The sequence below is a fragment of the Triplophysa rosa genome, linkage group LG24, assembly GCF_024868665.1.
Source record: "Triplophysa rosa linkage group LG24, Trosa_1v2, whole genome shotgun sequence".
Lineage (NCBI taxonomy): Eukaryota > Metazoa > Chordata > Actinopteri > Cypriniformes > Nemacheilidae > Triplophysa > Triplophysa rosa.
In genome coordinates, this window is record NC_079913.1 from 7,644,176 (window position 1) to 7,671,223 (window position 27,048).

Below are 27,048 nucleotides of genomic sequence, written 5' to 3' on the forward strand. Positions count from 1 at the left end.
AATATCAGATTTTCACTACACAAGGAGAATGGCCAAAAGAAATCATGACAACGATATTACTGCGATATTGATGTTAAATAAATAACTGATGAAGGACAGATTCATACCATTAATCGTTTCATGTGATTCATGTGATTAATCGTTTGACATCCATAAGCAAAATGTTAGGTAAGTGCAAAACCACCACTGACTTTGTTGAAATGAAGTAATGCTGAATTATCACACGTGTTAACTGGATGGCAATAACCATGCAATATAACATTGTCAATATCAGTATATTCTTGTGACAACCCCAGCACACTATTTATATAGTCCCTGTGGAGTTTTTTACCTGGTTGCCTTGAAATCTGTTTGTGGTGAACTTCATGCTCTGATATAATCTGGAAAGATTTTTTTTAAAGAAAGTCATAGCTGCAGGCCCATCATCCGGTAATGACAGACAGACAGAGGAACTCTCACCACCCCGTGTGTCAGATGGTCACTCCAGACCCTCTACTCTTCTGGAATGCTGGGCATGTGCCTACAAGTTGTCCGCTGTTGTAAATAAAACACAGTCAATATTGGATCTGGTATGAGACTACTGCAATTCTCCATTGGCCGGCCTTCCAACCAATGCAGTCAAGCCCTTGCAAATGATCCAGAATGCAGCTGCACGTCTAGTTTTCAATCCTAATTTCACTTCACTGGCTGCCACTTGCCGCCCGCATCAATTTTAAATCGCCAACACTGGCCTTCAGATTGGTAACAGCAATTTCCCCTTTACCTTAACTCAGTGCTCCAGGTCTACATACCCTCCCGTCATCTTCGGTCTGAAAATGAGCGACGCCTGGTTGTTCCATCACAGCGAGGCACCAAATCGCTTGCAAAAACCTTTACTCCTTCGGTTCCCCTGTGGTGGAATGAACTGCCAGCCTCCCCCCGAACTGCAGCATCCTTCACAACTTTCAAAAAACAACTCAAAACATACCTGTTCCTCATTTATTTGACTAACCAATAACTGTCTATGTCTTGTGTCTAATAAAAAAAAATCTTGTTGTTCATTGTCTCCTTTGCTTACTCCAGATTTAATCCTCCTAGTAGATTTAATCCTCCTTTGGCCTTGTAAACTAACGGTACTGTTTAGCGTGTTGACAAAATGTTATATGCTCTCCTATTTGTAAGTCGCTTTAGATAAAATAGTCTGCCAAATGAATGAATAAATGTAAATAATAGATGTAAATGAGATCAGACTTGCGGAGACAGACTTAAATGCAACTTTGAAAAATCTTGTTATATCTTTTGGCAGAAGACACGCCAAAAGAAGATGTTCCATAGTTCTGCCACCATGGCCCTGATTTAAAACAAAACAAAATAAAACTCTCTTCAGCATGCAGAATAACAACGTTTTACATCCTTGAGCCTGTCTGAGAGGCATGGAAGGAGTTGGATGAAGGACAGATTCATACCAAAAGTTTCATTCCATTCCAGACAGCAGTGCTGTCTGTAAGCAAGCAAGATAAAGACAAATGCATCAAGAAAGTGGATGAACGACTTGGACAAAACTAATAAAATAAAATTAGCTTGTCTGTACACAAGTAGTTGAAGCATACATTTATCGATTGTTTTAATCAGCATTGAGATTTAGATTAAGATTTAAATGAAAATATAAGTATAAATGAACATTCAAAGGAAAAGTAAGTCCTGCTCAATAAGAAATAAAAGAAAAATGCTGTTTTAGACACACAGAAATACTATGTAATTATATTATTATACATTATATGACAAAAGTATTTCAATGATATGTGTAAAGCTGATATTTTAATATAAGTTAAATTAGAAATATGTGTACTGTAATTATTGCTTTAAATTTATCCATGTCATCTCTAACAGAAATGATATGAAATTAAATATTTTGTGACTTCCAGAGAGGAGTTTAGGTCCATTTCCCCACACATATAAGAAATCTGATTTATTCAATTAAAGATGAACAAACTTGTATTTTTCCACTAAACAACAACAAATCAGGGAATTTTACAAAACAGTGTGCCAAAGTTACTGTAATCCAAGGCCTCATTAATTTCAGTGACATAATGATGACGTTAAATGGTGTATTAAATTAATAAAAAAAAAACAAAGCTGTAGAATAGTAAACAATTACTGTTACAAACGGTATGATGAATTGCATGCAGATAGAATACAGTATAAATGTTGGCAGTGTTGAGAACATATTACGCTACTAGTTTGCTATGAATAAACATTTTGGCACTGCAATCCTTTATAGTTAAATAAAAACGTATCTTTGAAACAAAAAGTTTTACCTTAACCTCAGAATATTTGCATAGCCATATTTCTTCTCTTACTTACAGAAATTATACTAAAAAAAGTTGCAAAAAAAAGTTTGTGATATGTAATAGTTGTTCAATCTGAATTCCTTACTGACAGCTTTATGAATAATATGATTACAATAATAAAACATTATTGATTAAGATGTTTAACATGCGGAACAATTAAAATGAAATTAAATGACATCTACAATGACATTAGATGACAATAAGCTACAGTATATTAACTTTTTTTTTTACACCTGTGTTTCTCTTTAGATTGTAACATCTTAGTATTTGTTCAAAAGCTTTGTGAAAAGGTAGTACAGTTTATTTTTTCAAATGCTACTACCACTCCTAACACAGTATCATTCCAAACTGTGATTTATTATGTGCCAGATTTTCACGATTTCACTGCAATTGCAGCCAAAATGTTTTCATAAACATTTTGGAGAGTTAATATTGTTGTCAATGTGCAAACAAACAGCAAAAGATGGTTGCAAAGATGTGGTTAAGGACATATAGATGCCGAAGTGTCTAAAAAGAACAATAGCCTTAATACGTTTTGGGTATCATTGACCTCACATCGTGATAGTGACCCTATTCAAAAATGATCTCCGAGGCCTGGCGTAGGCAGTTGGAGGTGTCGTCTGGCATGCTGCTGTGCGTGACGTTGTTTCCATCCAAACGCAGGGTTTTCAGTCTGGAGTAATTGACGGGGGAGCTGAACTTGCAGATATTAGACAGTTCGAATTCTGAAAAGACAAAAAGGTGCAATGAATTGACAAACTGTTTCAGATCTTCAACCTGTAAAATAAAAAGGGAAAAGACTTACTGTCTATCTCATTGACTTGCAGGTACAGGTGCTCGAGAGATTCGTTGATTTCCGGAATGGTCTTCAACTTGTTGAAGGACAAGTCCAGCTCGAGAAGAGAGGACACGTTAAACACACCCGCAGGGATTCCCGAATCCACCAATTTATTGTGGGAAACACGCAAATACTGCAGGTTTGGAAGCTTAGCCAGGTAGCCATTTGGGATGCTGTCGATGTCATTATTATCGGCGTAGAGCATCAACAACGAAGCTGGAACACCTGAAGGAAGTTTCTTCAGCTTGTTCTCACTGACATCTAGCAGAACGAGAGACTTCAAACCCTTGAAGGCACCCGTAATGCTCTCGGTGGTCAATTTGTTCTTCGACAGGTGGACGGTGGTCAGGTTTTCCATGCCAGACAAAGCGTTGGAGGGGAACGAACTGAGCTGGTTGTCAGTCAACTTCAACTCATCCAGAGACTTAGACAGAGGGCCGGGGGGTTTGGTTAGCTTGTTATGACTAAAATAGAGCTTCTCCAGTTTGCTCAGTTTATCAATGGTACCAGCCTGGATCTTGTCACTGGTGATGATGTTGTTGTCGAGAACAAGCCAGCGAAGGTCGGTGGCATTATCAAACACGCCGGCTTTTACCTCCTCGATGTTGTTGTTCTGCAGGTAGAGGTATTTGATTCCAATTGGCACGATGGGGATGAACTTCAGGTTGCGTTCATTGCAGTACATGGCAGAGGGAAAGTTGATCGGGCAGTCACATTCTGGGGCACAGCCAGGAGATGATATTACCTCCAGTCCTGCGGGGGAATAGTAATCGTCATATTCGTACTGGCCCAAACTTTGACATACCAGTCCAACCAATACGAAACAGCTAAGAGCAAACATGGCCGCAGAGCTCAAACCTGGGAAGAAAATGAAGAAGAGACGCAAAAAGAGAAGAAAACAGATGTGAAGAGGTTTTAATGATTACATAAGCGAGCATTTGGAAAAATGTGTAAAAATAACAGAATATCTTACAGTCGGCCTTAGACATAAACAAAACCCAGAGAAAATCTTTTAATGGAAATTGATGACTTCATCCTCATAGGCCCAGACAGCCCTTCCTCCCATTGCAAATTAGACCCACATTGCATATGTGCAGATCCAACTTCATCTCACATTACATTAACCTTACCTCATACCTACACCTTTCTTTTCTTTGTTTGCAGTACGAAGATTTGCAAGTTAAAATGTTAACACTTCTTTGTAGAAACCAAGACTGGTAAGATAATATTTCATAATGTTTCGAAAGAAAAGCAGATGTGAGAGCAATAAAATGTAGGTGTCTTTGTGCAGTACTTAATTTAGCCTTACAGTAATTATTAAACACTTTTGCAACGTAATTTAAAACAGCAAAATCTTGAACAAATTTTAAACACTGCACATTGTAAAACTCTGCATATTGTGCTCTACGTGCCACAAAAGTTTCTGTGCATGCATCATTCTTGCAAGCATCAAATTATTTTCTAATCAAACAAATCATTAAATGAATGAAATAGTCTTGATTGAACTGACAGCTCAAACATTACCAAGCTAAACATCCACAAACTTTGTTCTCGCTTAAGTCATCCTCAAAATGTGTCCAACCACATTGCTGATCATCTTTCCCAAACAAAGAAAAAAAACAAGCAAGAGCATTTACAAATAATTACAAAAACGTCAAACTGCAGATGCTAGATATCCCTTACCTTTCTGCTGCCCTCTTTGTGTTTGACTTCAGGTAGAGTTGTGTGTGGCCCGAGGATTCTGGAGAGAAAGAGAAAGGGAGGGTGAGAGAGGTGGAAGTGCAGAGCGAGAGAGAGAGAGAGAGAGAGAGAGAGAGAGAGAGAGAGCAAGAGGTCTCAGTCAAGAGTCTCAGTCAAACCTTATAGTCGCCCAAGTCTGATTGAAAACAGCAGTCAGATGAGCTCCAATATGTCAGCGGTATGGGATGTTCACCGTGACAACTGAGACATATGGATTCGAGCAAGGTTCACGTGTAGCAAAGCAGTTTGGGACATGTAGTTCTTCACAAGACACAGACGAGAGCAGAGCTTCACCAGGGAGGGCTTGCAAAATATATATACCTGTATTGTTGCCACACAGACACGCACACACTTTTCCATCAAATCCTTTCCAAAACTATCCCACGAAACAAACCACATATTGTGCGAGGCGCTAACAAACCAACAAACACCTCATACACAATTCCATCTAGTCCCACTCCAAATATTTTTGTCATGAAAACTAAATATTCCTCACAAAACTATGTGGAAAATCAAAAGAAAGAGCTTCCAAAAAAATTGGCAACTTGCGATGGCAGCTGCCTGCTATTAGACTACTGGCCTGTAAATTCATTTGTAAATAAGACGTGGAAAAATTTACCAAATAAGACTGCTGTGGGCCAAACCAGTCTTATATAACTGTGTTGTCTATCGTTGCCTGTAAGTCAAAGCATTTAAACGCAGAGTGTCTCCAATTCTTTACAGCTGGCAGATTGTATATTATGAAATAGTGTGCCATCTTTTCATCTCAACCTTCATAAAAACCAGACGGCTTCTGTCTGGCTGTGGTCATGGTCCACTATAACCCGGGCATGCAGCTCACACATTATATTGGGCCATAACTCATGAGACATCTAGGAAAGCGGGTGCTGATTGGTGATCAGTTTATCTGTAATAGCACGTCACGTAATGACTCTTAGGAATGCGTTACAGAAAAATACCAGATGAGAGTTCAGTTCTACGTGCGTCAAAGAGGATCTGAGATTAAGCACCGTCTTTAACTGTTATATAGAATTGTTTGTTGTCTAAAAACAAGAAGATATAATTGGTACAAAACTTTGACCTTTGCATGACAGAGCATCCTGTAAAAACAAATTGTGGTACAATGTTTAACTGGTATAGCAACCAGATTTATGAGGAAAAGATGGTGGAATGGGATAAGTAATCAGCCGGCTGAATTCATACTCAGCATCACATTGAGCATCACACATGTCAGAGCACCCCTAGGCCATGACTCCAATGTCATTAGGTAGTCCTAAATTTCTCTCGATCCTGACAGCTACCGTGCCCATACCTGTCAACAAGCTGACCTATGACCTCATCATTCATTCCTCATCTATTTGCCCTGGAGCTCAGCCTTCCTTCTGTCTCTCCACTTACACTTCAGGGAAGGCACATGATGAGCTCATGTAGGTTATGGACGATGATGCTGTGTTATGCAATAGAGGCAGGTCAGAGCAGACCTATGCAGCTGTACTTTTTATGTTGACGTTATGTCGCGACTGCACTTAAACCATTTATAAAGCCTTACTCACATTTTACATGTTTAATTCAATGAAATGCATTTCTTGTTCTTTTAGCCTGATTAAATAATGAGATTTTAATGTTATCTTGAGTGCACTGCATCATTGGGATGCACGACTTCACGCAGCATAATGGTACACTGTACTGTGGCAAATGTAGTAGACAATTTAAAGGAACAGTTCACCTACAAAATGAAAATTCTGTCATCATTTACTTGGTCACTGTGTGACTTTCTTCTGCAAAACACGAAATAAGATATTTTGAAAAATGTTGGTAACCAAAAACCGTTGGTCCCCATTGACTTCTACTGTATGACATAAAACCAATGCAAGTCAATCGGGACCAACGGTTTTTGGTTACCAACATTTTTCAAAATATCTTATTTCGTGTTTTGCAGAAGAAAGAAAGCCATACAGATTTAAAATGACAAGAGGGTGAGTAAATAATTAGAATGTACATACTACACACTGTATGCCATTCCTTACATTTTCTGACATTTCAGTCCACCTGAAACCTATAAACAAAACTACTTTGTACGAGACGGTGACCTAACTGCTTAGAAAGACACTGAGAAATGCAAACATTCACATTGTCGCACCCTTATCTTTATCTGACTGACCCATGCAAGCCATTTCCAGGGCTTGAATGGTGTATTTTCAGCACATTTAGCAGCAAAGCTTTGGAATGTCTTGCACTTAAAAATGCTGATTATTTGTTTAAAATATCTGCTGATAAGCACCAGCTCAGCAGTCTGTGGTTACTTTTCAAAGAAATGTCGAGCTCCAAAAAGACAACATCATGCAGAAATTGATGCAAGTAGTCCATGTGAATTGTTATATTTCAATGTTTGAGTTCTAGAGGGAAGCCGGAGATGCAAGCATGAAAGGGTCTCTATGAAAATCTCTGAGACGTTATCTCTCAATAACATCTTACATTTTTGTCTGTTCCTCACATAAAACTATTGAATGGTTTCAGAAGAAGCATTACCACTGCAAGAAAATAGTTTCGTAACTATCCTTCAAAATTTATCAATGTGTTTGGAACAACGTGTGAATGGGTAACTAATGAGAGAAACCGGTTTGGAATCAACTGCATATTCAACAAAGAGCATTTTGTACCAAGCTGTGTTGTCTCTGTTTCTTTCCTGTCTGATGTCTCTGTCTACAGTCCACAGACACCAAGTGGAAACGAATACCTCAGTATCCCGAAGATCATCGGAAAGATTTTTAGTGCCCGTTCCATGAACAGGTCCAGCATCAACAAGCTTTCAAGTGTTTATAGAACGATTTGTCTACGTGAGGGTTTCTGTTGAGAATCATTTCCTTTTTTAAACTCATCTGCATGAATCGGTACATATATTCCTTCCGTTTTCAGAGGAAAGTCCAGAACCGCAACAGTGTCTGTTTCTTACAGCGCTACACTTCCAGTCAGTTTGGTCATTTCCACCGGTTCTATTTTTCCTGGCTTGTAGACACCTTCGAGACAGACAAAGATCAGACAGAGCTCGTTTTATAATCCAGCTGGGCAATATAAATGTTTCCATGATGTTCTATAATGTTTTCAAACATTATGAGTTTAAGAGTTTGGGCCTTAAGCAAAATTAAGCTTGATAAGCGTCCTTCAAAAAAATAAAGAAATAAAACTGTCCAACAGTTTTGATTAAGCATTAAAACTGTATTGACAGTGTGATACTACAGTTCATCTTTCATTATTTTAATAACTGGCATTGGTTACCTGTTCAAAAAGATGGATTGGACCTTCTCCTGCCTGCTCAGTCTGAAATCGACCTATTTTACTGATGGCAGCCTTATGCCTGCCAAGGCAAGTTCATTTTGGGCTCCATCCGGTAATGTGCCAGATGCTTATTGTAACAGCTCAGTCAAGAAAGTTTTTCATTAAATTATTTCTGAAAAGTGATTCATGTGGTTCCCATTTGGCTGCTGTATGTTTGTGCCAGCACATCAACTAATTTAGCAACACATCAACTCACGTGGGTTTTCAAAAGGAGAGAGCTGACTTAGGAAAACAAATAAAAAAGGTTGAAAATGGATCATTTATGCTAAACATTCATGCAGCAATTCTCTAAACAATAAGCTCACTACGCAGTTTTGTCATTTCTAAGATCACATTATCTCCAGTGTCTATAGTGTCTCTATAAGACCTGTGCCTTTTTGCTTAATGTGCATAGTTCCTAAAACTACCATCATCGGATAGTTAAAACAAAACCTGCTCTAACTATAACCAGTCTTGATGAAAATGTAAAAGGTCTAGATTTAAAAAAAGTAAAAACTAAAAAACGGTAGGTGGGAGCAAGACTTCTCTCTGAATGAGCGAAATCTTCATTTCCAAGTCCCACCTTTCAGTACAATAGCCAATCAATTTATTTACAGTTGTTTGATATAATAAACGTATTATATCATTGTTGTTACATCAGATTGCATGTCTAATCATAAATGTAATTTTGACAAACGGTTTTGGAGACAGAAGCCACACTTGAAAATTACAGAAAATAACTGGGTGTTACCATAATGGCCCCCAAATAACCGCCTTACCCTAAAGGGATCGATTAACATCAGAGTTTGTAAAAACACACAATCAGCACTTGACACTAAGCACTAAAAGGTGTAATCTCTTGCTTTTTAGAACAAAACATTCACCCTATGAAGCTCTCTAATGTCACATCTCCTAATCAGATAGACACAGAATGAGCCATGATGAATATGAGATATAGTCAACAAAAGACTTTTCAGAAGTGTGGCAGATTCGTGGAACACAGAGCTGCACTTTGGAAACCTTCATGCATACAATCACACATGGTATTGCATGTGCCCCAGGGAATTGTGGGTAAGCTAGCGAGGACGCAGACGTCTGTATATCCACTTAATGTAATACTACCAAGCTAGTTAAGATGTCACTGTGGGCACACTTGCATGCTGTCAGGACATGTGAGATGGAAAGCTCATCAAAGCTCACACTCAGGGATTTAGAAGGGCCGTACTCTGGGATTAATGTCGCCCTTGTTATTTTGAGAACAGCATTACTTCTGCGATGCTTTGGCGCACAATGTACCAGTTTTAATTGAGGTAAAGTCATGGCTGTGATTTACATTTCAGGGTTGAAGTGGTGGCGATAATAGCGGCTTCATAAATTAGGCAACATTTTGATGTAGGGGTAAGTGTGGCAAATTTCATTTTTTACTGGTCTCCCTCGAAAAGGTTATTAAAACTTCTGTAGAGAGGTTTTAGCTGTTTTGCTCATACCTAAGTGGTGCACACACACAACACACAAACAAGTAATACATACATTTACCCATGTGTGCGTTTATGCATATACAATCCCACACTGTGCCCCTCCATCTCTCATTTACATACACACACACACACGGCACTTTAACCTTTGAGGTCTAGATGAGGGTTTTCATTCTGCAAAATCATATTACAGTAAATGGGCGTGAGCTAAAGAGAGGTAGACCAAAATCTGAGTGTGACACAAACACTCCACAAGGAGGCACCAGAGGGAAAGAACGGAAAGAGAGATAGAGAGAGAGAGATGTGTAAGCACCTGGTGAATATCACATGAAATTAATGAAAACACACCTGTGTTGTATCTATATAACCGTTAGGAAGTATGTAGAAGCTAAATGACTTGTTGCTAATTTTCTTTTTACAAAATTGAATGTAAATTTCTGATTAAGTGAACATAAACTGGGTTGTGACAACACAAAAACTCACAACTCGCCTCACCTCTCATTTTGTCTATGTAAAAAGAAGGCCATTTTTGGATGCAAAATCTAGACCGGACATTTTTAAATCTTCCTCATTTATATTTGCACCCTTTTCGTGCCATGTCATGTAAAAATATCTTATTTCATAAGCGGATATTAGGTTTGTCTGGGACACTGTCGTGATTCAGTCAGGAAATTATATCATATATTTTTTATCCTCATAAATGCTATTATTAACTAACATCCTAACAGTTAATCCCTGTGTTTAGAGTCTTCATACTGTGATCGTTGACTCATGACTGTTTTTAATTACATTTTTTGTGAAGTCTTTTTGTGGTTGATCCTTAAGCCACATTTGTCTGAAGTGGCGTCCCTGAGCTCACACACAACTGTAACTATTGTATTTAAAAGCTTCTATCTGAAATGCAATACCCGCAGTAAAAATAGTAGACTATTTCAAGAAATATGAGATGAATAAAACCACACAATTAAAAGGATTGAATGTTTTACGGCTCAAATAAAAAAAACAAAAAAAAGCTTTCCTACTTTTCAAACTTTTTTAGTAGTTTATGTCTTTGGACGCTCTAAAAATGATCTAATAGAAGTCTATTAATAAAAGTCAAATTGCGCTTCGATTTGACTGGAAGAGAAACTTAATATCACTTTAATGTACAAAATATATGCCATTTAGTGATTAATGTTTCCACCTAAATCAATGACATATAATTTATGAAATAATAATTCATAAAAATGATACAAACACAAGTTTAAATAGATGTGTTTTTTGTGACTGCAAAAAAACCTGAATTGCGAAATAACATTTTAGTAGTTTGGTCTTTTATTTTAAGGAAATTATCTAATCCAATATCCTCAGGATAAAATAAAATTAGATTTAATTATTTAAACTTTAACTGTAGATACAAATTCAGATTTATTTTTAAATATTATTTTATTAGTGAATATCTGCACATTAGTGTAATATTCGTGTACAGTGTATATTAGTGTAATTTATTTTTCTAAATCTCACTAATCTCATTAAACAAAATCTCATTTAAACAGAAAAAAATATTATTAATATTTAATTCATTAAAGCAAACTTTTATTGTAATAATTATATTTTATCAGATTTTTCTGGACAAGGTACCATTCAGTTTCACTCACCTCAAACCCAAATATATACCTGGAAAACCCATAAAAACACCCTGTGATTATGGTGTGAACATCGAAAGCCCCCAGAAAGCATGATGATAGGTTTGACTGTTTATTTGGTTCGAGACACCTGTGTCGGAGCCCTCAATGCACAGAGAGAGAGAGAAAGAGAGAAAGGGATTATCTTTATTGCCGATATATTAAAGTCCAAACTACTGTAAGTGCTTGTGCTTCAAAGCATTGATAGGATTCTTTTATACAGCATTTATGTACAGCGTCTATACAAGAGACATTCCAGACTCTCATGAAAGCAAAGGAGGCGTCCACCGTCTTCCTTCCAGACTGAAACACAGACATTCAACAAAAAAACGAGGGGACAAGAACGAATAGCACAAACACGCGCCCACGTAACACCACAATCATTGAGAAAGCTGCATAGAAAAGCATGCATATACATTTCTGGGAATCACTTTCATCGAAACGACAACATAGTTTATTCTACATCTCAAAGAGCTTTGTTCACCTAGGCAAGGCGTTAGCTCTATGTTACATGGCAGCCGGGATCCAAGAAAACCAATGAATACAAATGTCACCAAAAACATCTGAATTGAGTCGAAACATGAATACAGCCTAACATTTCAACATCCTATCTTCCTCCAATTTCAAATGACTACAAGAGAGAGACGGATGTTATGCGAGTACATTTAAACAACATCTGAACACTAGCACTACACAGAAAGTTATAACTGAGTACATTCTAGTATACAAGCTTTTGTTTGGCTGTATTTGTTAGTTAACCCCTTGCTGCCCGCTCTGCAGGCCAGCTTTAGAAACATGGCTTAGGTCCAGAAGATCCAGAAGAAGCCAGAACAGACCTTCAAAACGATAATTTCAATATACACTAATGCGTGTAAGGGCAACGTGCGATCGTGGATATTCTAAGTGGTTATGGCTTTATGAATCTTTCTTTTTTCCCCTCCGCATAAATTGCAATTCAAGAACACATTATGCGTTTTCATATAGTGACAAAATGTATATGCATTTGGCTATTTGAGCACTGCTTCTAGGTGAGCCAAAGTATTGCAATATCATGTGATATCTGTCCAGTATGTGGAAAATGGAGTCGGAGTTTATTGCGAGTTAACTGACATTCAGACTAAGTTATGTGCTTGAAAGGATTAGGATCAGACAGGAAGAGGCGGGGTGAAAACAGTGATTGAGCCCTCTGATTGGACGCTCTATTTCTTCCTGTAGTTGCCCAGTTGGATGGCTGAACGGTCGAAGACGCAACGGAAGGTGATGGGCTGGATCTCCCAGTAGGACACTGGATTACTAAACAGGCTAATGCCTGAATACATGGCCTTCTTTGTGTTATAGCCGGGAGGGCAGAAGTCTTCCGTTCCAACGGCGGCAATCTTGTTGGCATGAAGATAGATCACCTGCAATTTGACAGAAGTATAAGTAGATGACCAAATGATTCAAGACCAACTTAGACATTTCAAGATTCTACAAGTCTGTTTACTGAAGGTTTTTGCACGTAAAATCTCTCACCTGGATGTATTTGTGTTCCGGCAGGCCTGACGGGATGGCAGTAAGCGCATTACTGTCTAGATGAAGTTCCCTCAAATGAGGCACATTGGCCAGAGAGCCATTTTCCACCACACTGATCTCATTATGACTCAATCCTAGCCTGCAAATACCCACAGGTAAATAAACAACAATTCTGAAAGATGTTTTGCACAATAAAGGCACGGTATCATATTCATTTCCCTTGTCAATAATGATTAGGATTATGGGGCCAACACTAAAACAATCTCTTACGCAATCTTCTCATAATCGATTCTGAGTCAATGCCCCAGATGATTTTGATAACATTTTGGTTGTGATTCCAGTCTTGGGATCTAGGCATGTGCGGTGGAAAATCCTTGTAATATGAATGCTCTATTTTGTCTGTGCTGTTCAAAGCAAACCGATCCATGCAATGAGGTCATGGTATCTGGGTCTCCGGGGGGCTTGGGGTTGGGGCACGAGCCATATCATCCTAAGCATACCACGTGTAATGCAATGTTAAAACAAATTTTATATTTAGTATATTATTTCCTCTATGATGTTTTGGATGAAGACTTAGGAGGCATATTTCACTGTTAAATGTGTCAAACAGACATTAAATGGGAGTTATTGTAAAAAGGATGCATTTACTTGGACAGGTGCTTGAGGCCCTTCAGACTTTCAGCAGTAACTTTGGTGATCTTGTTTCCATCCAAGTGAAGTTCAAACAAGGAGCTGGGCAGACCTGGACATTGTTTTGGACAAGCAAAGATTAAGATCAACAGTGTTGCATGGATATATTAAACCACAAAGTGGCAGAATTCATCATTCCACCATTATTTGCAGTACAGTACTGTACCTTTGGGAATGGAGGTAATGTTGGTGTCAGCAATACGGATGTAAGACACCCTCTTCAGATCCGTGAAGGCTCCGTTGTCAACCCCATTGCTACTCAGAGGGTTAGAACCAAGCTCTGAAAGAAAACAGAGGGAATAGTAAGAGCCAATTGTAAAAATGCATTGTTTTAGTGTTGAAATAACATGAACATTTTCTTACTATTTTTGTGTTTCATGTGAAAAGCCATACACATCTTAAGTGACATGAGGGTGAGTAAATGATCAAATATATATCTTAGTTTGAAGCAAATGATCTGACGAAATGTTATTTAAACACATCAAATCTTCTAAAGTGTTTCTGCTTCACCTCACATCTTATGAAAGCATGCTTATGAGTCCATTCGTGGCCAGCCTTAACACTTTCATGAGCAAATAGTGACACATATTCATACCCATTACAATAACATTGGCCATGCCAGAAAAGGAGGTCTTCTTAATCTTTGTAATCTGGTTCTCGTGAATACGCAGCTCCTGGAGGCTTTTCGGTATGTTAGAAGGAACCTCCTTTAGAAGATTCTTAGACAGGTAGAGTCTTTCCAGGTTGACCATAGACGAAAAGGCCTTGGCATGGATAATGGTGATCTTATTGTTTACCAGGATGAGCGTCTAAAGGAAGTAAAAGTCGGAAATTAGTCAAAAACATCCTCAGAGTACAGTATTACATGTAACCATACAGGGTTGATATTAACAGGGTTGAGTATCTTACACTTGAATTTGACATTACAAACCCTCTGACATTCAGCTAAAAAATAGATTTCCTTGTGATATTTAAATAATGACAGCTCATGTGACATTTTGGCACAGTTTTCTCCTTTTTGGTCCAACAGATCCGAGCACCATGTGGATGCTAACCTTAAACCAAGAAACAAGCCTCCGTGAAAGACTGTATATTTATTGAACCTCAAGAGGTTGTGTCAGAAAACAAAACTGTGGATTTGCTCCAGAAGAGAATCATAACAGCTCTGCACCTGGGACCGCCACATTCCTCAGACCAGAGATATCCACAGCTGAGAGACGTTTTACTGGAAAGGATGGCTTTCAAAAGCCTTCGAGAAGTTGTCTGGATCGTGAGTTTTGTAAACACGTTGTTTTGTAAAGTGCATGTGAAGATAACTCCAGAGACTTTTAGCAGCGTTGCAAAAAAAAGAGCTGAAATTTTGACTAGATCACTGTGGTTGAAAAACTGTAACACCCAACTCCACATTTGGCAGACAAATGGCGTCCAATTGTTTTCTCTGGATGCTAAGATTATTTCTTAGTACGGCTAAAGCGTTTGGGAGAATGGTGTTTTGTGTAAAAATCCTCACAAATGGTTTTGATTGGAATTTTTCAATCTTGTTCTCTCTGTTCCTAGGTCATATCAAAATGTTGAGGTCCATTTTAGGCAATTAAAAGAAAAAAATAGAGTAAATGAGAGTAATTTAATATCTCACTTGGAGACCCTTCAGGCCTTTGAAGTCATTTTCCTTGATCTCTGTGATCTTATTGTTCTGCAAATCCAGCAAAGTTGTATCCACGGGAATTTTTTCTGGTACAGCCTTCAAACCTGAGAGACACAAAACCACAAACAGTAAGATGTGTGATACTAGGTGATGTATGTTTTCGTGACGATTTGCCCCATAGCCAAAAGCTTTAAATTCTTAGCTAGTGCTTTTGAATGAACACGACAGACACACACTGACATTTTTTCATGCTACTGAATCGAGTGGTTACATTCCTTAACAATGCTTAAATGGCAGAAAGAATGCAAGCATTGGATTGGTCTTGGTTAGCCATCACTGTATAGATTTTGTAGAAGAGCTATAATAAGGTTTTATGGGGTAGCATTCTAAAAAAGAAAAGGATTTCAAAGAAGCCTCCAAACTGCAGCAAACTAAATGCATTTTTAAAACTCCGTTAAGTGTCTTGATTCTGTCAAATGTCTCTAAATAAAACGAGGTGCAGATTCTAAATTACTTAAATGTTTCTCATTCAGTCAAACAATACTGAATAGAAACAGTTGCCGACTCTAAACTGCTTAAATTCTTTTCAGTCAGTCAAATGCATTAAACAGAAGATTGTGCATCAGTCAATGTTTAATTTGCATCAAATATGTTTGGACATAAGACTAACAATCGCAACTGCCAAAAATCAATTTTACGCAGAAAGAAACAGATGCTAGCGTTAGAGTTTCATTGGGTTATGATGGCTCAAATTCTACGATATTCTCATGTTTCGAAACAGCCTCATGGAGTTAATCAGACGTCGCTCCAGGGCCAGACATCAGATACAGTTTTCTTGGAAGGACTATAAAGGCAGTGACGACGGAGGGAAATTTGATTTTGACAACATTGAATGACAATATAAAACAGCCTTCAAAAAAATCTGCAGTCTAGGTTAACATGGGTGGAAAATATACTGTAGTGGCAGAATTAAGCCACATTTTAAATTCTTTGTTTGTTGTATCTTTAAGTGGAATATATTTAGATTAAGATATGGATGTACATTTAGGAAACAAAAGGCTTTGACTGGACAAAACAAAACTGGTTTCAGGCACATTCTGGTAGTCAGATGTATGTGATAAACTACATGTGGTTGTTAAGACACCTGTGTGTACTCGAGGGGAACTGACTAAAAAACACCTTGAAACCAGGTGAAATAACGACGAAAGATGGATAGAAAAGGTGAAGGCAGTCCTAAGAAAAGCTCTTGCATCATATGTTTGCAGAAGACACATTTTTGAGTGTCCAAACACTTTTTAGAGCCATTGTACATCACAGTCTGTATAACACAACTGAGAAACAAATTAACAATAATAAACACATATAAATACTTCTCTAGCAACTCAAAAAACTTTTAAGGAAGAACATTATTTGTGTCTGAATAGTCTTCTCCCCGGTCTCTTTGGATGTGTATAAACAGTTTAAGAATTTGACCCTGTAAATTATATAACCACAAAAGTAAAAGAATGCAAAAAAAAACACGAAGAGAACAGCCAGACATATCACTGCTGGTGAGAAAGTTCTGCTCTGTTTGGTCTAATTTCCTTGTGAGCATGTAGGTTTAAGAGTGTTTTATTTGTGCATTATCCTGCATTATAAAAAGCTAATACGAAAATGAAAACTGGGAAAAGTCAATACTTAATGAAATTATTTTTTAATAAAATTTAAATTACACTGATAACATCAGATGTTCAGAATAAGATGAGAATGTGCAGCACATTTGAAAAACCATTAAACATATTAAACTATTCGAAATTTTGTAATCCACAAGACTACTTCTTTCTAAAGAAATCTTTTTAGTTTCACAGTCTTTTGAATACAATGACCATGACTGCGAGGCAAACATAACTTTTAAAATGACAGTTTTTCTCTTACGCAGAGCGTTCATACTGTAGAAGACTATCACTATAGCTTCACAGAAGTTTATTACTGATTATACATTACATTTATGCAACTTTTATGGTATTTTGTCTATTCTGGAGCTTGATAGCCCCGGATCGACTTTCACTGAATGAAAAAATGTAAAAGCTTCTCCGTTTATCTTCAACAAAAGACTTGAAATGACTTAAGGGTGAGTAAATGATGAGAAAATGTTCACGTTTTAGTGAGCTCTCTCTCGTTTCCCTGTACTGTGACCCCTTTATTTCCATTACCTTTCACGAGTATTATAATCATACTTCTGACAAGTAAACAAAAATCACAAAATATAATGTTTGGTGTTATCGTATCTGCCCTTAGTTGGTAACAGACAAAACAGAACAAAAACTCACTTGGGCCCTACATCAAACTTTTCTCGTCATTTTAACCATGACTTGTTTCTGTGTTCCTGGTCTCATTCCAAATGGTTCTCTGAGCAGCTGCAGAGTTCTCTAAACTGGGTCACATAATTTACTGGAAAGAGGTGAATGTAGATGGAGAACAGGCCTGTCTGAACACACCTATCTCCCCCCACCCCCTTTTCCCGATCTGTTTCAAGCCATTTGGCATGTGGAGAAAATGAGTGCTGGATGCCAGAGAGACGGACTGCAAGAACAAACTATTTAGCCATCTCTTCTTTCTTTTTTCTCTGTTCTTTTAACTCCATCCCTTTCCATCTTTACCTTAACTCTCACTGCAAAACTCCAACAAATATTCCTATCCTTCTCTTTCTCCTGGGGGTGACTGCAGAATGTAATGGAAACAGCTCTTTTCTAAAATGGTTGGTCTTGGTTTGTTGTAGTTCTTTTCAAACAAACGTTGAGCCAGATTGATCTTTTGAGTTTTGTGTGAAAGCTATGCTACCCAAGAAAGCATGCATAATGTAGGACGTGGCTTTCTGGGATGTCAAAAAAATTTGAATGTACTATATTTGACTTGTTTTTATTTCATTTTTAAATCTAAACGTATAATTTAAGAACTAATATTGATCCATTAAATCATTAATCTAAAGTAGTCTTGTTGTTTATCAAAGATACACATTTGTAAAAACAATTTATATTGAAAGGAACAAATGTTTTATTTCAAAACCGCAAAATAGTAATTTTTATTAAAAAAAAAGATGTGGTTGTTATCCAATATAGCAATGCTGCTTCTGTTTAGGGTCAAATCTGAAAAAGCACTGTGAAATATCAAGATAAACATCTGGCGGGACACCTGAGGTGAGACATGAGGAACCTGATACTTACATGTTAAGTATGATTCCCAAAAACATGTGGGTTACAAAAATAAGTTACATAAATTTAACCTAACTCAAAACATTAGATAATCTCATAACAGTTTACAAGGATCAAGAAAAATCCTTTTAACTATTTGAACCAACTGTTCTTTTATTTGGAAATCGCAGTGATCCTGAGGACAGGCCGGATTTACGGGAATAGAAGCAGTAATCCTGGAAGTAACCTTATAAAAGTAAAACTGTCTCAAAGACTAATATGCACATGCATACGCCTGGGGATTCAATTAGGAAAACGAGGCAGCCGTCTGGTGGTTAATGCCTACTCAACTACGGAAGTGAGCACAGTTAACAGCATGTGAAAACATTTAAAGTGGTTTTGAAACTGTGACATTGGTTATTCAATGATGACTCAACAATGGGCAGATCAAATAAAAAGAGTGTTTTTTCATGACGGCATGGACGCCCCTTCGCTGTCTCTGAACTTATGAAAGTTTTTACAGTAAAGAAATTAACAACAGGTGTGAGAATAAACCCACAGGAGATACGCAAACAGTGTGAACAATGCTTGTAATGAAACACAGTGTATGTATCAGGATTTTTTTCAATTCCACATTCAAATTCATCAAAATCTTTTGTGTTTTACCATGTTGTTCATAAACCAGAATAAAACAAAACAAAAATCGTTTATGGCGCAGCCAAAAATAAACATTTCCACAAAAAAATACTTTTATGGTCTTTGTTTATCATTTCTAAGCCTGATTGGTACCCCAAACTGTCATTGTTGTGTTCTTAAGGTTGATCGTTGGGTGAACTATGCTTTTAAAAGTACATGTACCATCCAGCAAGCAGTCTAGTCTAATTTATGCCATAGAGCAGTTTACCTAGATCCGAACACTGAGACACTCGTAGGTGGCACTGGCATCGGAAGGGGCAGAAAGGTCCTTCAGGTCCATCAGGCATCAGATCCTTGTCAGACTCTTCTGTAATTTTGGGAATTTTGGGTTTGCGAGACCCAGGCAAGTCTGGACCATCTCCTGATGTCGGCTCATCCTCCATCATGAAGTCCAGGAAGCCGGACTGACGAAAGGGAAGAGCCCAGCATACAGACACCAGAAGCAGGGAAAGACAGGCCGATTTCATGTTGCTAGTGAAGGCCTGGAGCACAAAGAGGAGATGGGGTTAAAGGTCAGAGGTGATACAACGGGTGAGGTCTCAGTGTCTCTGGTGGTATTGGAGAGCGGTGAGGTGAAAGGTGATAAGTTAAATGTCAAATGGCAGATGTAGAAAAGTGAATGTGACTGAGCTATGTATGTGCTATAGGCTGAAAGCAGAGTCTGAAAGCTGAAAGTAACTTTTTTTGTAGGAAAAAAACAATAGAACCCTGGCCAAAACATGACAGAAAGTTTAATGGTTATAATGGGAATTGCATTGGTTTTAATGGAAACTTTAATGGCGTCTACTGGTATGTGATGGATTCTATCGGTGGGATGTTAACTGGCAGATGGGAACCAAAAGAACACGTTAAATCCTATTGGAATAATGGCCAAAACACACTACAAAAGGATTTTTTAAAGGATTTTGATGACAAAACCTTTGGTTCATAATAATAAGTAATGGAAACCAATAGTTTCTGTGACGGTTTCCATTCTTTTGTTCAGCAGAGCTATCAGGTCACTGGTAAATCTATAAGTGCACATTACACATACTGACAAACCACAAAATATTAAACGGTTAAACGGTGGTTGGCATTGGAACGAGGGGTATCAAACAATTTAGGCAAACGCTGTGGTCAGTTGAACTGTTGATGTTTGACCTGGTTTTAAACTCCATACCCAAAGTCATTCATGCCTTTAGTCAGGAAGAATAAAACCGTCGTCTCTCTCAGACAGAGTGCTCAACGTCGTCCACATAAACATACAGTATGTCTGGGGAGGAGATGCATTCGAGCTGCCAAATGACATGGAAATTGCAAAGTAGGTGACTCCCATAGCTCAGTTCAACATTTCAGGGTCATCTCAGCTCCATGTAATCAACATCCAGCATAATTACAGTAGATGAATGGTAACGGACAGTGAAAAACCACTCTGCTTATGTGCTTGAACTCTGGAAACCTGAGGATCTGACCTTGAAAGCCTCATCTGGAAAACAGCTTTTCCATAAGTCCTAAAGCAGCAGGAGTTGGTGATGCAGCTCAATGCATTTATAGTTAGCGAGGACGTGTGCAGTTCGATTTGGGCCACGTATGCTATAGAAGAACTGTAAAAATGTAGGAGAGCAGGCTGAAAATCACTTTAGAGCCAGGAACTTTGTATTTAAAAATACAGAATCTGGGCTGAAAAGACCAACATGATCAATCTTGCCTTTCGTGAGGGAAGGTTATAACAGGCAAGTTTAGAGTTTCAAACGCCTATGAGTTCTATAAAACAAAAAAGGGAAAAACTGACTCCCACCTCGCACTGCAAAGTGACCTTCAACCTCAGATACCTTGTTACTGTTGATTTGCACTGCGGGAGAGCATACTGAACCCATTTTCGGAGGTTTCTCCAGCGCCAGCAACGGCACTACGATCGTGTTTCAAAAAAGAACAACATGCATTTTTAGGAATGCTGTTGCTGTTTTATTTAACAGCATTGCACAACAACAGCATGGCCTCTGATAAACTTGCTATAAAATGCACTACTATGTTCTCAGCCTTGTATGTAGACCATTTATCATTAAAGTGGTCTCCAGGCTAAATATCTACAAAATACCCTCAGCACTTTTAACAGAAACATTGATCAGAATTGACTTACAGTGCATTCAAGATATACATATGGATGCATGTTCTCTTCGATTTGAACCATGACCTTAGCTGAGCCAAAAGATGAATATATTTCTAGCAGAAATGAAGCCACAGTTCAAAGCTTGGTCAGCAGTATGAAAAGCCCTTTAGGCATTATATATTCCTGCTTTGGATGTCACCATGACTGATTCTGTTTGCAAAGGATCATGGGAAGAGCTGCTGCTGCATTTTAGTTGCGTCTTGTCAACAAACCACAGGCTGCTGTGAAAGCCAGGCAAACAAACCGATGGTGTCAGGGGAAACTTAACGAAAATCAGAACAGCTCATGAGAATAGGTGCTTTGAGACAAAATGTTCCAAAAAGTAAATAAAAAAAAATGGTTGCTTGCTCCAGTCTTCTAATTTCATTGGCCAAGCAACATTTCAAGAGTCATGATATTTGTTTATAGAACTGCAGTATAAAGCAATATCATATCCATGCACTGCATATGAACAGGGCTGCGTTTAGCTAAAGCTGATGTGCAGTACAACAGCACTCTTGTGATATTTCTGAATTATCTTGTCTTGGCACGATAGCTGAACAGAATGTCTTTGGCTTGATCCAATGGACAAGAATCAGATGGCTTAATGTTACAGTGATTAGAAGTAAATAGTTCGAAGAAATAAACTTGAGATATGATTTATCACAGCTTAAGCCAGGCTTTTACAAGCTCTCAGCTTTGATTTTCCTCTGTCTGTGGGTCGGGCAACAGTCTTATCCAAGCAAAGTGTTTTACAGAACCCAGAATCAGCACTGGACGTTCCCTGGTCTTAAAAATGAGGGCTTTTAATGATCTAGAGGGAAAAAACAACAAATTAAGAACTTTCCATCTCACATTCTCTGTACTTATTTCCACTCAATCTTTTGGTTGTGCAGGACTTTAAATCTGGGTTGTCACAGCAGGTCTCATTTGTCTCCACAAAGAAATTGTTTAATAGAAGTGAGGTAAAAGATTATGTTGGTTTTTGGTACTAAGTACTAAAGAACAGTGTGACTCAAAGAATGACATTTACAGGTTGCAGGACATTTAAAACAGGCGTGCTTGTCTTTAAAACAATTACACATTTTGTTTTAAGCCAACGCAGAGAGACTCACACAGTCCAATCTTCTTGTTGCACCCAGCCTCATTTTATATCTCTATTTGTTGAAAGCATTTCTTAACAGAAACCCATAAATATAATAAAATACCCAGAATTCCCCAAAAGTTCCAACAATGTTTTATCTGCTCATTCCAATGGTTCATGTTTCAAAACTAATGCACAAAAAAGACATCATAATAAATGTAAAAAAGTAGGCTTAGGATTCAGCTCAGCACACAGTAATGTTGGGCTACACCAATGTAAAAGGCTTTCAACCACTCTGCTCTCAGCGGTCGAACCGGTTCCAGACCACTAACCCACAATCCAAAGCCACTGCCAGAATACAATTAGACTTTCTCACAGATCAAAACTATGGATAAGCCCATCAAAATGGTTGCCATCAAGGGATCTATACCCCAAAGCCACAAAAAGTCATTCAAACACCGAACAACCAATTTTACGCTGGAGACCGGCTGATTATTTTGGCCCATGAGAAAATGAAAGAAATAACATTGGAGTTATTGACCATGATTGTACCGTCTTTATTTTAAGACTGAGAAATTGCATATGCAGTACATCTATATACCCATAAGTCGTCTCCTCTCTCTGTTTTTCTCTATCTGTGTCTCTCTGCCCTCTTTGCGACTCACTCACAAACTCGCATTTGCTTTTTTCTGTCTTCATCTCTCTAAGGCATGGATTTAATTTCTGTCATAAACAGCACTGCTTCGACCACGACTTCAAAACCAAAGGTCCAATTTCTGTTCCTTAAAGGGGTAAAAAGCAGCCTGCAGACCAGCATGCCCACCATTTAATGACTCTCTCTTCCTAACATCACAGTGTTACAGACACATGGAGACCCGTGGCTTTCGAACACTTATTGACTGTCCTGGAGACATTGTCTATCAAGGGAGGAAATGTTCTATTTACAGTTACAATTTAAGAGGGTTAATAGCCATCCACAAGTAAAATATTTAAAAAAGGGGTGTGGCAGAGTTATTGTGCAATCTCAAATGAGACCTACAAAACTCTTATTTTACTGCACAGCTCTGAATAAAACAAATTCAAAATTATTTTATCCTTTTTTGTAGGTTCTGTATGTGTTTAGGTGAAATATTCATTCCTATTTCATTCTAACAACATTTCTTCTTTTCTTAAAAAAAAGATGCAATGTTTTCAGACCTCAAATCCTGCTTTCATAATATATTTTTTCTAAAACACAATAATAATGTTTTACATGTATACCTGAAGAGTTGAAAAAAAGTCATATTTGATGTAATAACATTGATTTCTAAGCACGGCATCCATGTGTCTTGGCATGCTCTCGGTCTTTCACGTTGCTTTTGGGTAGCATTGTGTCACTCCTGATGTGTTTTTTTATTTTCTTGACATTTAACAGGCACTGTGACGGAATGGCCAGAATACGCATAAAAGTGATTAATGTAGTCTCCAAATGTTTTCCATAGTTGTATTTGGAAAAGGTGGACATCAGGTTAATAGGGCCACAGCATCATCTCCAAATCAAAAAGTGGTACAATTTACCTTTACTATAGTACAATTTTAAAACTTTACTATAGTACAATGAAAAGTCTGCTGAATATAACCCCGAGCAGCCTCTCTCCCCGCACAGAATGTTTTGAGTTAGCTGGGAATTTTGCGGTGGGATTACCAGGAAGTGCCTTGTCAGACTTGCCTGTGATTGGAGGGAAGCTATATCATTACAGGATTAATAAAACACCGGTCCCACACTTTCATTCTGTTTCTCTCTTTAACCTTCAAAATAAAGCATTTCCTTTAGCTCATGTGGCTGAAGGCACTCTGGGTTCCATGCCATGGGAAAAGACTTTTGGATCGAGTAGAGTCAAGCAGATATGGAGAGAGAGAGAGAGAGAGAGAGAGAGAGAAAGACCAGAGCCCAAATTGTCTGTGCAAAACCTCTTCACGCCACACTCCCCCTTTGCTCTCTCAGACAGGTCTATCAGGGAAGATTGCTGTCACGATAGGAATCCTGCTCTGTTTCGGGCCTTACACAGACTTTTTTTTACATTTAAATGCCAAGTGGTGCAGAAAAGGAAAGAATGCTGTAGCCTAATAAAAGAACGAACAGAGGGAAAATAAGGGCATTCACAAAGTTAATGGTTTTTTCACCACAATGAGTTCGTGTAGGGTAGCAAAAAGCAGGAAAACTCGTCACACTTTGGCAAACTTAGAAAATGTCTCGCCCACCCCTGTCCTCACCTCTCAAGCTAAAAGACAAATTACACCACCTAAGGGAGATGGGTTCATGTGGCATGCATTAGTAATCGATTACCTTCAAATCACAAGCGGATATGCGCATGAAAAATACAAATGGTTTTCTTAGCAGAATGCAAACAATAAAAGACGTCAAGTAACAAAAGCAGCTCAAAAAATACAGAGAGCTTTGAAATAAAACCCACAAACATAAATGCATGACCTCATTTACCAGAACTCAGAACAAATCCTTCATCTTGAAGTAATTAAGACCACACAGCAATTGCAATAAAAAGTTAAACATCAGTCATCTTTAATCAAGAAGCAAAACCAATGCAAACTCTTAGATTTTTGCAAACCACCAAACAACACACATCAAACCACAAATCATAACTGCATCCTTTCATTGACACAAGCCGATCAAACTCCATCGAAATCCTCACTCGGTGAGAAAGTTTTCTGTGAGTGCATGTGGAGTCGAGCTTACCTGCGAGTACAACAAGCGTAGAGATGAACACACACAAATCCAGAGAGGGCTGGAGCTGATGAGCAGCACGGCAGGCCGAGAGCTGATCGCTGTGTGGACGCCTGCAGCCAAGATCAGGCAGGTGTGCTCTGTCACGGGGGGAGGGGATGGAGAGAGAGACAGAGAGGGAGAGAAAGGAAAAGTGAAGGGGAGGGAGGGAGAGAGAGAGAGAGAGAGAGAGAGAGAGAGAGAGAGAGAGAGAGGGAGGGGTTGATTTCTTCGTCCCGCTCAAATGAGACAATTGGACAAGAACTTCCCCCCGTCTAGAGTGTTCCAAATGCAGTTTAGAACAAGAAAAGGAGAAATAACGACACAAAAAGAACAGCAGACAGTGAGATGCAGGGAAGGTTAAAGCAGGGAAAATAATAGGACAGAGAGACTAGAGGTTTTGGATGAAAGTGTTGTTTGCCATACTATGTCATCTGGTAAAGATAGGGAACCCAGGATCTCACCCTTCCCGATTGCATTGAGTTTTCTTTCGGTGTTCTTTTGGTGGACTGTTTTTTTTTCGCGTGGAGGAATCATTCCCCCTTTTCTACCCACCACACTTTTGTTTTGAAACGGGAAACTTTTTCAGTGACCCTTAACCCCAATCGCGTCGGGCTTGTTTATTTGCAAGAGTAACAGTTTATTTATTATAGAGTTTATTTATTATAGAGTAACAGGCATGGAAGACCATTCAATGTGAAAATGGAGGGACTCCGAATGCGAAGGGAGGAGTTGGCCAACGTTCAGCTAGTTACTGAAATCAAGTTCAATAAACCCACTTTCTCATTGCTTTTCATTTTTCTGTGTTTCTCTGTTACTTAATGTTAACTGTGTCCTGATTGAAAGATTGAATTGGCAGGATTCAGACAGCCTAAATAAAATTAGGTCCGTGAGGTTTGGGGATTTTATGTCACACATTCGAGAAATGTTATACCCTTGGATGGACGCAATTTTAGGGCTTGAGGCTTTTAGGGCTTAGTCTGTTATCAGGCTATGAGATATGTCGGTCCTTAGGTACGCTTTGTGCAAAATAAAGGCCAATTTATGGTTCTGCGTAGGACCTAAGCCGTAACCTACGGAGTAGCCTACGCAGAGCCGCGTACCCTGTGCGTACCCTACGCCGTAGCCTGACGCACACCTCTCCAAAAATGTAACAACGCGTCAACTCAACGCGGACCCTACGCGGACCGCAAGCGCTGTGGTTGGTCGGTTTGGCAGCATCGTACTTCCTTCTACGCATTTCTGGCATCTTCTTCCGGCAAGTTCAGAGTCCACAAAAGAACAACATGGCAAGCATCAACATCGCAACAAGCAATTGAACATCGACCAAGTACTGAGCGTCTGATTGAAGAGGTTCAGAAATGCACGCATCTGTATGACTCCTCTTCGGCGGACTATAAAGACTGTCAGATGGCGGAGAATTCTTGGAGAGAGATTTCCTCTAACGTCGGTTTGGAAGAGTGTCAGCAAAAGACATGAAGAACTTCGCACTTTATAAACACTGTGCACGATCTTTTGCACTTTATTGGCTTTATAGTTTTATTTTTTGTTTTACCTTTTATTGTTACTAGTTTTTTGAACGTTTTATATTTGAGTTAATATTACATTGTATACTCATCTATACATAGTTTGCACTTTTACATATTCTGTTCTTTGACTCTTTTGCAAATAAAGAACAAAATTGTGACACTTCCAGATCTTGGTTGCATTTCGTTTCATTTTTAACTAAACAATTAATAGGGTGAGTTGTCCATGACAAAATATGATATTCTATCTGGGTATCATTTCAATACACAGATTTGACATCTATGTATGTGCTCTGCGGAGTACACCCCTTTGAAAAGTATACTTTTTTTCAACAATATCTAAATGAACACACATAAAAATCCAAAANTGTAGCCTACGCAGAGCCGCGTACCCTGTGCGTACCCTACGCCGTAGCCTGACGCACACCTCTCCAAAAATGTAACAACGCGTCAACTCAACGCGGACCGCAAGCG

At 38.5% G+C, this 27,048-nt stretch overlaps 2 protein-coding genes across 2 annotated transcripts; both read right to left on the reverse strand.

Annotated features, from left to right (window-relative positions):
- Positions 1 to 1,921: 1,921 nt before the first annotated feature.
- On the reverse strand, positions 1,922 to 5,209 carry lum (lumican). The gene is made up of 4 exons (XM_057324334.1): positions 5,028 to 5,209; positions 4,852 to 4,909; positions 3,136 to 4,026; positions 1,922 to 3,055 (listed from the first exon to the last, which is right to left on the reverse strand). Exons 3-4 carry the CDS (start codon positions 4,007 to 4,009, stop codon positions 2,901 to 2,903), a joined length of 1,029 nt encoding a protein of 342 aa, XP_057180317.1. The 5' UTR covers positions 4,010 to 4,026; positions 4,852 to 4,909; positions 5,028 to 5,209; the 3' UTR covers positions 1,922 to 2,900.
- A 6,280-nt stretch (positions 5,210 to 11,489) lies between these two features.
- dcn (decorin) lies at positions 11,490 to 25,181 on the reverse strand. The gene is made up of 8 exons (XM_057324617.1): positions 25,022 to 25,181; positions 19,284 to 19,557; positions 15,201 to 15,313; positions 14,160 to 14,373; positions 13,731 to 13,844; positions 13,523 to 13,616; positions 12,875 to 13,013; positions 11,490 to 12,762 (listed from the first exon to the last, which is right to left on the reverse strand). The coding sequence occupies exons 2-8, from the start codon at positions 19,540 to 19,542 to the stop codon at positions 12,562 to 12,564; spliced, it is 1,134 nt and encodes a 377-aa protein (XP_057180600.1). The 5' UTR covers positions 19,543 to 19,557; positions 25,022 to 25,181; the 3' UTR covers positions 11,490 to 12,561.
- Between the last annotated feature and the right edge of the window lie 1,867 nt (positions 25,182 to 27,048).